The 14,266-nt window shown below is 44.4% G+C and overlaps 1 protein-coding gene across 5 annotated transcripts in view; it reads left to right on the plus strand.

Annotated features, from left to right (window-relative positions):
• The window catches only part of lef1 (lymphoid enhancer-binding factor 1), a 68,226-nt gene that overhangs the window by 40,991 nt on the left and 12,969 nt on the right, over positions 1 to 14,266 (plus strand). For all 5 annotated transcript variants that reach the window (XM_083934333.1, XM_083934330.1, XM_083934331.1 and 2 more), the window contains 4 exons: positions 7,188 to 7,317; positions 10,985 to 11,075; positions 12,944 to 13,063; positions 13,871 to 14,033. In XM_083934333.1, coding sequence (XP_083790459.1) covers positions 7,188 to 7,317; positions 10,985 to 11,075; positions 12,944 to 13,063; positions 13,871 to 14,033 — 504 coding nt within the window. The remainder of the gene's footprint in view (positions 1 to 7,187; positions 7,318 to 10,984; positions 11,076 to 12,943; positions 13,064 to 13,870; positions 14,034 to 14,266) is intronic.

Below are 14,266 nucleotides of genomic sequence, written 5' to 3' on the forward strand. Positions count from 1 at the left end.
ATGTGCCATCGAAAACCTTCCCGGCAAAAACACAGTAGCACCTCTTCAGCCTTCTTCTGTCTGCCTTTGTCCAGTTCTCCACGGCTAGCTTGCAGTGCTAATATTTACGCTTTCCTTTCTGTAGATGTAATGTGCAGTGTTGCATCGGAGCTAGCTAGGGCTTAGTGAGAAGAGCACTGTCTCTAGCTCTCGTCTCCACAGGTAGAGACACACAAAGACCCCCACCAGACTCTATTTTCCCCCTCAACGCTGAGCTCCCAAATCCAAACTGACAGCCATTCATGCCCAGAATACCTGGGCGAAAGCTGAGGGGGGGAAACACTATCTAGGTGTAGCAGGCAAATCCGCTCTTGTTCAACGGATCTATAAAGCTCCTGCATAAGGCAACTCATCATCAGCACTTTTCCCCATTCTGCACTGCATTTTCTCTCCCTCTTTCTCTGCTTCTCCGGTATTGTGCAGAGGCTAAGGTTGTACCGCGCTTGCAACACAAAGTTAGCTTGTGCTGCGATTTTATTTGTGTACATCTCTTAGGGCCTTCGAGTGTTGTTGTTGAATGTGGTTGTTGGCACCACTGTGCTGCCTGGCATGAATGTAGCTACTCAGCAGACCAGCGTTGGCTTCTAATGATAAATCATGCAGTGTGTTAATGCAGCAGCAGGATTGCTATAAATAGTTGCTGGAGAGCAATGACGATTGATTCAGGAAGAAAAATAAAGCGCGCTCCAAACATTTTGTGCTTGTGGTCAGCTTTAACGGCTGAGATCAAACACAGGGCCCCAAGATTAACGTTGCCCCTGAAACACACAGCTGATCAGGTCAATTAGGCAGTGACGCAGCTCCACAGTTGGACACATTGAGAGTGTCCAGATACACCAGGTAGCTGAGTTTATGGCTCTTTTGTGCTACCAGTGCTGAGAAATGACACATTTCTGTGATAGTGGTGTTATTGGGAATTTCCAACAGCGATGGAGCTGCAGAGAGCCTCCATGTTCTTTTGTGGGGTATAGATGCCTAGTGGGTGCTCAAGTGTGTGTGTGCGGTCTGCCTTTTGTGTATGTGTTTGCTTTTGCGCTCGCAGGCCTGCTGACAGTGGCACTTCAGCAGAATGTTTGCCCTTTCCTCAGTCCTTTGATGTGACCAGGTCCTGCTGTGATAATGAGCCCTGTGCCCCGCCGCAAGGTGAACATCCTGCAGTTCGCCCAGGGCTCTGCCAGAGCAGCACCAAAAACACCCCCCCCCCCCCTCTCTCTTTTCAAATACGACGGTGGAGAATCCCTCCACCACTCAGAGCTGATCACCTTCCACACAGTACTTGGATAGTGTGAAAATGATGGCAGTTCTTCATATTTCACAGAAACATTTCCAGTCCATACAGCCAGGTTTGCATTATCTGGTTAAATCTGTTCATTATTGGTCTGTTTCTCCCAGTGTCCATTTTCCTCAGTATGTCAGGGATCTGCTGCAATGTCTGCCAACCACCCACTCGCCCTGAAACACCGCCCTCGTTTCCATGCTTTGTGGCTGCAACTTTCGTGCAGGATATTTATTAATTTACTTTTAAAACCCCTTTATTATGCATGCCAGTCTATTGACAGGACTTATTTTATTTGGAAAATATAAGCAAAAGTAGCCAACTTTTCAATACAAAATATTATAAATCTACATGCCTTGGTGGTGTCGTTCTTTATATAGCCTGCCTATCAATTGTTTTTAAGCTCAATAAACACAAATAATATTTGACCAGAATTTCTCCCATTGTCTGGGACATTGAAACTCTGCTGTACGTATATGCACATTACATGGCTTTGGCTTAACAGGGAAGAAAAATAGCAACTGGATCATTTCTAATGTTCTGTTGCTCTTCCCTCAGTTTTAAATAGCTCCTTGACATATAGAAATTAAGAGTTGAACACTTTAAAAAGCGGATAAAGTCTTTTCATCTCGGGCAGGCATATTTCACACAAATTATCTCTTTTGCACGTTCAGAATGTCATGTATGAGAGCTAGCTCGATTGGTGTGCTTGGAGCACACGCTCTTCATGCCAACTGAAGGATAATGGGTAATCCACCTTCAGTTTGCTTGGTGGTGGTGGAAAAGGAGACAGTCAGCTGTTAATAGCTCCTTTGTGTTCATATGTAGCATGTATGTGGTAAATTCATTAAACATGGTTACTGCAGTCTCTGATCCCTTCACTTTGTACCGTGACCGTATTTTACAGCATGTCAATCTGCCTCTTCTTGTTCCATGTTAATACAGTGGCATGTGTCGGTCATGTGTGGTTAATGTAAAGTGTTTGACACGTGGCTTGCGTGGGTTTAACGGCTGTAATTAGAGGACAGCGCGAAAAACTTCCTCACGATAAATTAGTGCTGCAACTTAGCTACTAAAACCATAACATTGCATATGTGGTAAATGCCTGTTTTGGTTAACCAAGTAACTCACCAAATATCATTCTGCTTCAAGTTTGGGATATCCTTTTATGCCTTTTTTTTCTTCTCATATTTACCAATTGACCTTGGCCTTCAGTGTCATTGCTTCTGTTCAACTTTTAGACTTGCACGCAGAATTTATGATTTAAATGAAAAGAGGGGGAGAAGGGGAGATTGGGGGCCTCACAGATGTAAATGTCTCTCCAGGCTAGGCTTTTCCTGTATTCGTAGCCTCCTTCACTCCTGTCCCTGTGGTTGGCTTCACTTGTTCGTCTCATTACCCTGGGCGCGTGGCGCCCCTTCGCTTGCTGGCGGCCCAGCTTTCTTCTCCATTAATTGGGTTTCGTTACATTAAGCCCCCTGGCCGAGGGGCCATCCTGCCAATAAAACATTCCATTTTTAGCACTCGACTCAAAGCTGGTGGGGTTCAACCCGCTCTGTGAATGGTAATTGGTTATTTATTTAAGCTTCCTGAGGTTGGTCTCCACTGGTTTTCGTAAAGAGGTAGGGGAAGAGGGCGGCGCAGTCCCTTTTCTTTTCAGTGCTGTAAAGCTAATATAGAAGAATGTTTGCTCTCTTTTGTTGGGAAAAGGTCGGACAACTTGCACACAAACACACCTGAGAGTGAACACCTGCGTACCTCTGTACTGGGCACACCCTCGCTTCATACTTCAGCTTTTTGCGTTTACAGAAGCTTTCCATCTGTAATCTTGTCTTCTTTATGATCACACTGTCAATGGAAACGGTAGCCAAAGATGGTATTTAAATAGTTTGAGGGTGTCAGCTCTCTGTCAGTGATTCAGTTTTTTCTTTTACGATTTCCTCACGTAATGGAAGTCGCCGTTTCATTGGAAATTTACAGCAAACTATTGATGATACTGGTTGTGATCACAGAACAATTCCATGCCTCATCCTTTTTTTCTTCTGTTAATATCCTGGGCCTTATATTTTTGGCCCATCCTTTGCCTCTAAAGTGCAGAAAATCCTGTGAGTAGGTGACGTTGGGTTTTGGGGTGAGAAGAGCTTCTTAAAGAAAAGCTTTAGCAGCATGGGAATCCATACCCACCACTTGAGCTGCCATCTCCCCAGCTGTTTGTAAAACACCTCACATGGTTTCTACACTGTTGATTGTAGCTGCAGGCGCGAAGAGTCCTCATTGCATATAAATTACAGAAGTGGGAAGCGATTATTATAAAATTCCTGCTTTCCCTTTTTTCCACTCGACTCTGCAGAAGTGCTATAATTGAGTGGAGTACAAAAGCAGTGCTGTGAGGGGAGGGAGGGAGGGAGAGCGATGCTAAAATGGCAATATTGCAGGGATAGTAATTGCATATATGCCACATAGACACATACAAACACACACTCATGCTCAGAAACCATGGCAGGGTGCTGGTGGAATCAAGACAGAATACAAGATCCGAGACACCGGCGTGCCGTCAGAAAAATCCTCCTTCAGAAAAACAAAAAAAAAGAAACAAAAATGAATTTTCCCTTCCCCACCCCCAATTTCAGACAGCACGCCAAGTCACTGGCTCCCCGTGCTGAAACACACTGGAGTGTCTCCTCCATGGAGGGCTTCCTGCCAGCTCCAGTTCCGCACAATGAATTTCTCTTAAAACCACATCTGAGGGGTTCTTTAGAAGGGCTGGCCAAGCCTGGATATGAAATTCCAAATGGAACGTTTTCTTCTCAATCCTCGCTGCCTCTCCTCTTTCGCTCTCCCTGAAAAATATGAATAGGAAGATCCTAAGCCTATTATTTCTCCTATACAATAAAAGGGACCTCCAATATGGCCGCCCTCCGTCGCAACACTGCCGCTGCTAAGGGCTTTTAGAATCAGGATGGGAGATGAGAGGGGTCAAATAATAGTGACATGCCGTGACCCTCCTCACGGCCGTGGTCACTTGAGTGTCTCCAACTACTTCCTCCAGGAAATTGGTAAAAGGGTGTTGTGCTTTTTGTGTGTACACTTGCCAAGAGCTGCAAAGTAGGTGCAGCAAGCCAGCCAAGTCTCCACCTGGAAGAATTGAAATGGTGGCTCCATGACAGCTGTTTTTACATAAAGACCGTAACTTAACAGTTAAAACGTGAAGATTTATTTTAATTTTAAAAAATGAAACGAGGATTTTACTTACAGATTTCCCCATCATACTTTTTGAATTTTTGGAGAGACGTGAAGATGTAAGAAGCCTAAATAACAAATCATTGCTCTTCCTGTCCTCCTAGAGTAAACCAAAGTAAGTTATGGCATGCAGTTTATGGAAATGTGAATACAAATAGCCATAAATTGTGTATTGGTCGCAGAGGCCGGTAGGTTTTCTCCGGAGGATCTTTGTCACAATAAGGGCAGTTTATTAAGAAGTTGAAGAAGAAGAAGAAGAAGAATTACTTTATTAATCCCACACGGGGAAATTGGATTTTTTCACTCTTATTATTATACGTGTTACACACACAGACCCGAAATACACACATGCACAAACAGGGCCTATACATGCAATTAATGGAGAGATGTTAGAGCGAGGGGGCTGCCAGTGACCAGCGCCCCGAGCAGTTGGGGGTTCGGTGCCTTGCTCAACAGCACCTCGGAAGTGCCCAGGAGATGAACTGGCACCTCTCCAGCCACCAGTCCACGCTCCATATATGGTCCACACGGGGACTTGAACCAGTGACCCTACGGTTCCCAGCCAAGTCACCTATGGACTGAGCTACTTCCGCCCCCAGTTAAATAGGATTTGACAGCTGTAACTGGGAAAAGCACAAAAGAGGGCTTCTCTTCTATGGTGGAAGCCTCTAGCTTTCTTGGGTGCGAGGGAGTCAATCACTTCAGAATCTTTTTTTTTTTTTTTGCAGTATAGTAGTTAATTTGTGTTTGAACAAGAATGTGAGGCTAACTTTTGTTTCCGCTCACCTTGTCTTTCTTTTCTCTCTGCTACAATTTGGAGAAGACTTGCAACTAAAATGATAATCCCTCAGGTTCTTATCTCATTCCCACAGGATAACAAATGGGAGTTGAGAGGCGTAAAATAATATGGGTGAGAATGCTATCATTTAGCCCCTGGTGTAGGCATGTCCCAGCCACCCCGGTCCTAGTTAGCCCTCCTTTAGGGTTTGCAGCCCTTACTAATAAGCCCTCCTCTCAGTAGGATGAGGTCTGACACTCCCACACTCACAGATTATCCCGTCACCTTTGACTCTTAATGACCAGGGTCAAAGAACCACACTCACTCTGACTAATGTGAGAAGCCTCTGCATCATGGCTGAATTAGTTTTCAAGCAGGATTTGTTTGGTTTATGGGCAGTGTGTTGCAATTTCAAACACTATGTGGACTGTGCTAGATGATGGCGTATGAAGAACTGGAAAAGAAATTGGCCCTGGGAGATGAGATTCCCATCCCGATAAGAAATCTGATGCAGATGATGCGTCATGTGGTTGAGGACACTGAGAACTTTATCTGTGCACATACAGCACACTTGCTGCCCTTTGTGTCACTAGTTCGGACGTTCCCAGATGGGGGGGAGGGGTCTTAAGTTGAGACCGGTGCCAGTCTGTGAGAGGTTCGAGAATCCCAGACATTCCAGCCACCCTTGTGTGAGGAGGGGCATTAGCACTGCAGCAATGTCACCTTGGCAGACACCTCAGTAGGACAGCAAAGTGAGAGCTAATAAAGAAACAGTCCCTTGATTATATAATTTCTTCAGAAATTTATGCTCAAACTAAATTTAGATGAGTATCTCCAACAACATTATTAATCAGGTGACTGCTTCAGTGAGAACATTTGATTACAGTTTCATGAAAGTCTTTGATTCAAAGTTTTTGGGAGCTGTCTGGTGCAAGACGTGTCTCTCGCCCTACAGTGAACTGACGTCTTTCCGATTTAGCCATAGATCCTGTGGAGGTGATATTTTGACTCTGGCTCCGCTCCGGGCTCAGATTGTGAATAGTAGATTTAGCATGGCTAAGCATTGCCATGTGTTCATTGCTGCTGAAGCATGTAAGCGCTATTGGCTGGGGGTTGGGGCTGGGGATTTTTTGGGCCTGGCTCTGTCTATTTTAGTTGTCAGGAGGCAGGTCTCTCTGAGTCAGCCGGGGATGGGGGGCCTGTGGTCAGGCCACTGTTGACGTGATTACCCCTGCATTAAGTACCGCTGCAGACATCTGTCTCACTCGCGCTCTCTCTCCATAGCCAACCCCCTTCTCCTCCTCCACCATCCCTCATCTCTCCTTCCCCCGGCTCTTGCTCTGTAATGAACTCCCCTTATTCACCAGCTAATGACTGCCTTTGATCTCCCGCCTCAGACCTCTGCTCTGACTCTACCCTGCGAAAATCTCGCTTCTCGCCACTCTCTTTGCTCTATTGCTTGTTCGCTCCTTTTTCGCTCCAGCTCTGTTCCTCTCCTTTACTGTCTCAAACATGCTCATACACTTCTTTGACTTGTTTTTCCTCCTTTCTTAAGGGAATAGGGTTTTTGGTCCTGCTGACCTAGGCTAAACAAAGTTTTTTAAGGATGCTGGGCTCAGGCTACTAAAGGAGAAGAAATAGATTTTAGTTAGTTTTTTTTCTTGGCCACACTATTAAGCTTTACTCACATCTACAAGCAGGCAGACCACCCGCACTATATGAGCCGTACCAGTCCCCAGATCATGTGGCAGGAAACACGCCATATTGCGCATGGAATAATGCAGTTGAAGCTCATGTATAATGTCATCCCTCTTTCATATTTGTTTGAAAATCTGCTTTCATTTTTCTCCACAGTCCAACAAAGTCCCCGTGGTGCAGCCGTCCCATGCAGTCCACCCACTCACCCCACTGATCACGTACAGTGACGAGCACTTCGCCCCAGGATCCCATTCTGGTCCTCACCCCCAGGATATCAACAAACAAGGTAGAGACCAAGCAAACAGATCCAAACATGACACAACACTGACAGCCGGTGACACACCGTGTGACTGTAGGGTTGCAGTAATGCCACATTTGTTAACGATACATGTTCCCAAATCATCGGGAGATTCTTATCATCCTTTTGCTTTACATATTCAAAGGAGTGGCAGTATTCGAAAATATGGACAAAAACTAAGTTCTTTCAATTTCTTATCTGAACTACTTAAGTAAGAAAAATAAAGAATCACAATTAGAGATGCACAGATCCAAGTTTTGCTCCCCTGAGACTGATTATGATACCTCAAGACAGATTCAATACCAGTGATGTCCTCTCCCCAAATTTAAAATCTTTATACCTCGATTTTGGAACTACTTAGGACCATTTTTAATCTACGTTAAATGGATACTTGGCACCATCTGAACTATCCCTTTGACACGAGGCCACAGATTGCTGCGGGACTAAAAACTTGAAGACGTTCTGCCAGGCTGCCAACTGAGAGTGAAAACAACACATTTTATCAGTATTTATCAGTCTTTGTTCTGGTCCACATCTGAATTGGCACATCCTTACTACCAATTCCATCAAAACATGAATTTGCAGTGTTTGATATAGTTTTTGCAGGGTTCGGGGTGCCATCTAACAACAATTTTTTAATGGGCTTTAATGGAGAAATTGGACTATCAAATTTTGTCAATATGGATTATTGCATTTTATTTTAACTGATATTCAAAAATCTTAGTCAGTTAAACAGGGCTTCTAAGCCCTTGTTACACTGTGCTGTAGAGAAAGTATGATATTGTAGAAAGTAACATATTGTAATAATGCTTTACAGTGCACTCAAAAACTGAACCACCTAAGTACCTAAGGTACTTTTGTTTTTGTTTTTTTTCACCCCTTTGTGCCAACACTGTCAGGAATCAACAGAGACACACAAACCAAAGTGTCACAACAAAGTCATCTTTTCTATCAACTCTTAACATCAACTCATTTGAAGCAGCCTGTGGGACAGCTTGCTGAGCTCTGCTGCCCTCTCCCTCTGCACTCTCTGCCTCTCAGTAACAACATCAAGCTACAGCTCTGACAGCTGCAGAGGAGCTCCTCAGCACTTTGGACGAGCTCCTCAGCCCCACGCAGCTGGAGACTTTGGCAGCTTCTCACAAATACGAAAAAGACGTGGGCCCTGCCATAGTTTTGTCCCGCACCTTTTCTCTTCTCTGGCTTTCTTCTCCTGTGGCTGCCAGTTGTAAAGGAGGAGAGGGATCAGACAGGGTGTAGGCGATGATGAAGATGAAGATGATGATGAGGCTGGGAGGTTCTGAGGGACTGGCTATAAATAACAATGTAGAAGTGAGCACAAGAGAAAACAGCGTAGTGAGATGAAGGGTGTGAGACATAAAGAAACTGTGCTCCACATATGTCAGAGGAATCATGCATCAGACACATTTTTGTTGGATATTTTTCTAAAGGAAGCAGGAAAGAATTGTGTTGACACGGAATTGAGCAATAAATACACTGTGCACACACTCTTATTGTCATGTAGTACCATTTCTGAAGTAGTGCTTTCCGTTTCACTGTTGGTGTTGGTCTTGTCAGTCCGTAGGAATCCACTAAAGTTTCTGACATACACTGAAGAGCAGAAAAGACCCCTGGAGGTCTTTTTTTTTTTTTTTTTTACTATATTGAATCTTTGCTCTTGCAGCTCAACAGAAATCCATGTCCAAGCGATCCAGTTGCAGAATTAGCTGCAAATGATTTCCCTAGGCATATTCATGTGTGTATACCAGTCGAGCTAAGCTGAAGAAAACGAAATCTCTCTTATTCTTTCTCGCTGTCCCTCTCTCTCTTTCTCTCCCTCTTATATATCGACCAATTGCTCCTCTGCCTTCCTTAGCGGGCTCAGACTTTGATCTGCTCGTTAATTATGAAAAACAATCATGGATTTTCTCATTATGAGCTCTAATATGCACAGGGCCGCAATGCAGGATGGAAGGTCGAGCAGAGGGGGGGCTTTGAACATTTTGCATTTATACTTTTTACTGTTTATAAAATATTATATATTACATAGGAACACTCATTTGAATAGATATTATTCCCAGGTTTAACAATGAGACACATGTTAATGTTGCTTGTTTTTAAGAGGAAATGAAAGTGTGGGGCCTTGTTGGGTGTCAATGGGAATTTGTGAATAGGGGAGTGAGTAATTAGGCACCTTAGGTGTGTGAGTGACAAGGTTAACACGCTGGGGCTCTCTCCGCTTTCCTCACCACCTCAACCCTTGCCTCCTTCCCTTCTGCCCTCAGGAGGGCCCTTAGGAGTGTTAGGTGGTGGATTAGTTGGCAGGGGGTAGTGCTATGCGTGCTACGAATCCAGCGCTGCAACATTGGCTTTGGAGATATAAGCCCCCCGCTCGGCCTGCCTCTCCGAGGAGGGAGGCCCCTTCAGACCACAGCCTGGAGAGAGAAAGAAGAAGAGAAAAGATAGAGCAGAGAGAAAAGACTGGCTCCAGCAGGGATTAGAAGATGGTGCTAATCTGGAGGCATTTGCCCTCTTCTTTGTGTGTGCGCGCGTGTGTGTGTGAGAGAGCACACATTTAGGCACATTGCTCTTCTGTATGAACAGTATTTCCTGATATCCACAGAGTTTCCTTCAAATTTTCACTCAATCTGTTCTAAAATGAAAAGCAAATGGGTATTGGACGAGGAGACATGAGTCGTTACAGATTTGTGTTCAGTTTTAGTCATTTTATACACAACCGCATCCATGCCAAGTTAAGTCCTCTTACAAAAAGGGACCCCTCGACCTTGAAACTCGGTAGTAGCAGGCGAGCTAGAGATGGAGCAGCTTAGTCCTGAAGATCCGCCGACAGTTAGTCCAAGTCAATCCCATGTCTACAGGGAAAGCTGCAGCCTCTGCCACAAAGAGGAAGCCTCAATTAACCAGCTTATACTCTGGGAGGACTCAAGCTAAGCAGGAAAAATATTATCCTTTTCTCACTGGTTGATAATGTGAGGTCAAGAAGCATGTTCAAGCACCAACATGTGCACTGTCATTGACTTGTAGTACAGGATGTGAAGGTGGGAAGGAGTAATAGATTTTGAAGGAAAAAAATCTGAAGTCAATGTTACTAATATCTGCTATTCAATTGGCTGATCCATGACTTAAATGGGAACATTTCTGATCAAAGAATACGTAAACAAGACCTGAGAGAGCATTCGGTGTTAACTCTTGGTACTTGTTACTGTTTGTATATGATCATGTGCTGCCCTTGCTAACAGATGGCCCCATAATCTTTTTTGTAGCCGTCTTTGTGTAAATCTCCCTTGTTTTTCACCCATAGATGTTTGTTTTCTTCCATTTTTTTCATGAGCCGCATGATAGAAACGTCGTCCACACTCCCATTCACTCGCTGTGAATTCTCACACCTGAGTTCAGTTGGTCATTACACAGTGTTGTGCTAGGGATTATGCTGACTCAGACATTTCCATTCTAACATACAGCTCCTCTGGGTAACATCTAGATAAATTCAGGTTTGCACTGCATTTGTGAAAGGGACTCATGTTGATCAAAGCTACAGGCACATTTCGATTGGTACTTAGATCCACAGATTTAGAAGTGAAAAAATGTAACCCACATTCTTTCTAACAGCTGTGTACCATTGTTGTGTGTCTAGGAATGCAAAGGCATCACCATGGACCAGACATGCCCAACTTCTACTCCCTGTCGCCTGGAGGAGTTGGACAGATCACGCCACCGCTGGGATGGTGAGTCAGATGGGCAAAAGCATGCACGGTTTATTCATGTTAACAAGGAAAAATTACTATCCTGTCTCTTTACTTCAGATGCACACTGACACTGTGCTAGCTTTGTGTACTGGAATCGAGGAATGCTGGCCTGCAGCAGCAGCCTACACAGGGAGGTCTGCCTCTGGCTGATCCGGCTGTTACTGCTGCGGCTTCGGCCACACGGCTCCTCTTTGTGCCCAGCACATGTCAAACACATCACCGCATACATGCCCCTGCATAACCATATGGCTGCTTAACCCCCATCAAAACTTCCTGGAAGCACTTCTCTCTCTCTTTGAGCGTTACACACAAGACTTTTTAGTGTCTTTTACTTCCTTTTCGTTCTCCTTTTTTTGACTGCACCCTTGTCACTGCCATTCCTGCACTATTTTCCTGTTCCCACCACATCTTCCCCTCTTCCCCTATCTTGCTTCATATCCCTTTCTCTGTCAGCGTGTTGTTTGTAAAGACTGCGCTTTAGGCATACACTGAGTGAAGGCAGATGTAAGGTGCACTGATAGTCTCCTTGTGAATACATGGGGTATATTATCTCATTTTTTGATTCAGGAACTCCAAACTTAGGAACTTTTCCCCCCGCTTTTCCTGCTGAGGAACCTAGGTCTAATTTTGGATCATTTGTCGTAGTTTGTAACCCACAACAAATCCCCAGGACTGAGGAAGCATTGTGTTTGCAGTACTAAACATTGCTGATCAGTATACTTCATGCTCCACAAGAACCTTTTGTTTCTATAAACACCAACCAGTTGATTGAAACATATCCACAGCACAATGACGTGACTGTTGAAATAAATGGAAAAATGGAGATACAGACATTATGGACCCATTGATGGATTGATGACAAGAAACAAAATCTACTATTTATTATTTCAGAAAAAGTGTCTCTCAGAGTTTGAGACGATGACCAAAAAATAAAAGCATATCTAAAGATTCCCTCATGGTTAGCAGAAATTGAAACTGATTTCTAAAAATACTAAAGACCGCAATACGTTTCTGTTCTTATTCACTTACTTTGCCTGATCCTCATTGTTATTGAGATGCAGTGGGAAGGCATAAACAAGTACAACTCATGGAAACTTGTATCTCCAGATTTTATTAGTTACTGTAGTTTATTGGATACTTATCCATAGTGGGTGTATTACCTTCAGTAGATGGCAGGCTTTTAAAAACAACAACAACAAAGAATATCAGTTTAAGTGCTCACTATAGAATATTTTCACCGCTTTATCTTGCTGTCAGACAGCCCTGTTTAAGTTTATGTGGGGGAGCTCCTTTTGCAAAAACAGTAATTTTACCTAACAGAACACAGGAGTTGCTGGTCTACCGCTGCCTCGACCAGTTAGTTAGTTGCAGAATAACACAAACAAACTTATCGAGGCAGTGATAGACTAGCAACTCTTGTTTGTTTGTTTTTTTTAATGGCTTTGACGAGAACATCGACAACGACTTCAGTTCCGCTGGGTTGTCTGGTTGTCTAAAGTAGGCTAAAATATTTTTAGCAGCTGCCCCCATCCACAGAACTACATTGCTTAGCTCCCGTCTGGTCTCCCTCCTGCTTCTCAAAACTGGGGGTGTGGCGACCGCCACCAACAGTAGGTAACACACTGACTATAGTGAAGTACCTCATACAAACCCACTTCGAAAAATCTGAACTATCCTTTTAAGCATTCAACATCAACCCAATAAATATGTGTGGATGGATTTCTTTCCTTGTTTGTGCACGCTGTTGCGAGTGTGCACCTACTATAACTTGGCATTTAGGGGACCCTTTCCATGCTACTGTTCGTCCTCTTTGATTAATCAAAGCCTGCTGTCTGCTGTTATTGCAGGTTCTCACACCACATGGTGCCCGGCCCCCCAGGTCCCCACGCCACAGGGATCCCCCACCCGGCCATCGTCAACCCACAGGTCAAACACGAGCCTCCGCATGAAACAGACATCATGCACATGTGAGTCTTGCAAACACAAAAATGCCTTCATCGAACAGTCTCATACAAAAACAAAACAAAAAAATCTCTATTCCTCCCCTTAGTTTTCTGAGACAACACACTTCCAGGTATTTGTGCACTTCTCTACCACTACAGTAGGCCATTGCTGAACAAACTCCCTGTCAGAGCCTCGTTCTCATTCCCTTGATGTGAGCAGATAAGCAGCAAGGGCCCGTGCTCTACTGATAACAGGCCTATGCTTCATTTGGCCTCAGGGATCACAACACACTTAGCCAGTAACAGATACAGGTCCTAGATTAGTGCTCGGATGATCCGAATTCACATCCCCAGTGTGTGCAGTGGGAAGTGCTGTGAGCACCCTGAAGTCATCACAGATATTTCCATTATTCATGGCCATCCCATCATCAAGACTGTTCAAGTATCAAAAAGGTTGTTAGAAAGTAAGTCAGGAGTGGGAGCTGGGTGTCTTACAGTGGGAGCATAAGGCTTTAAGCGATTGCCAATGTGCTGTGGACGTGAAGGTTTGGTTGCCATTACTGGTGAAGTAATCTCTCCGCATGAAGGGCTGTGACTGTATAACTGCACATGATTAAAGAGGCAGGGGCCCATGGCGTGGCAACTCCTCTCACGCTGCCTCACCATTGACTGAGAGCAACCAGACCCTCGCCACTTTTGTCGCCATTGTGGCCCCACGCTGCCCCCCCCCCCCCATTGCTTTGCTCTTACATTCTCTCATTTTCTAACTACTTTGTGTTCTCCTCATCTTTACCTCCATCCCTGTTGTTGTTGTGTTTTCTGTCTTTACAGGAAACCCCAGCACGAACAAAGAAAGGAGCAGGAGCCCAAAAGACCGCACATCAAGAAGCCGCTAAACGCCTTCATGCTCTACATGAAAGAAATGCGTGCAAATGTGGTCGCCGAGTGCACACTGAAAGAGAGTGCTGCCATCAATCAGATCCTGGGACGAAGGGTAGGTCAAATATGTACCCTGATGCACCGAGCTCGTCCTTTGTTACTGTAGTTTCTCTTTTTCTTTACGTTTATTTGAGTTAAAACACTAAGAGATCACAGTTCAAGCCGTTACTGCACGGACAGACAACCCATCCTCAGTTAGTTTAAAAAGCACAAAGATTCCTCTCTCTGTTAACATACAGTCTTTTTATGAACTAGATGTGATTATTGTCATAATGATTGCCCCAACCA

Source organism: Echiichthys vipera, assembly GCF_963691815.1.
Source record: "Echiichthys vipera genome assembly, chromosome: 2".
Taxonomy (NCBI): domain Eukaryota; kingdom Metazoa; phylum Chordata; class Actinopteri; order Perciformes; family Trachinidae; genus Echiichthys; species Echiichthys vipera.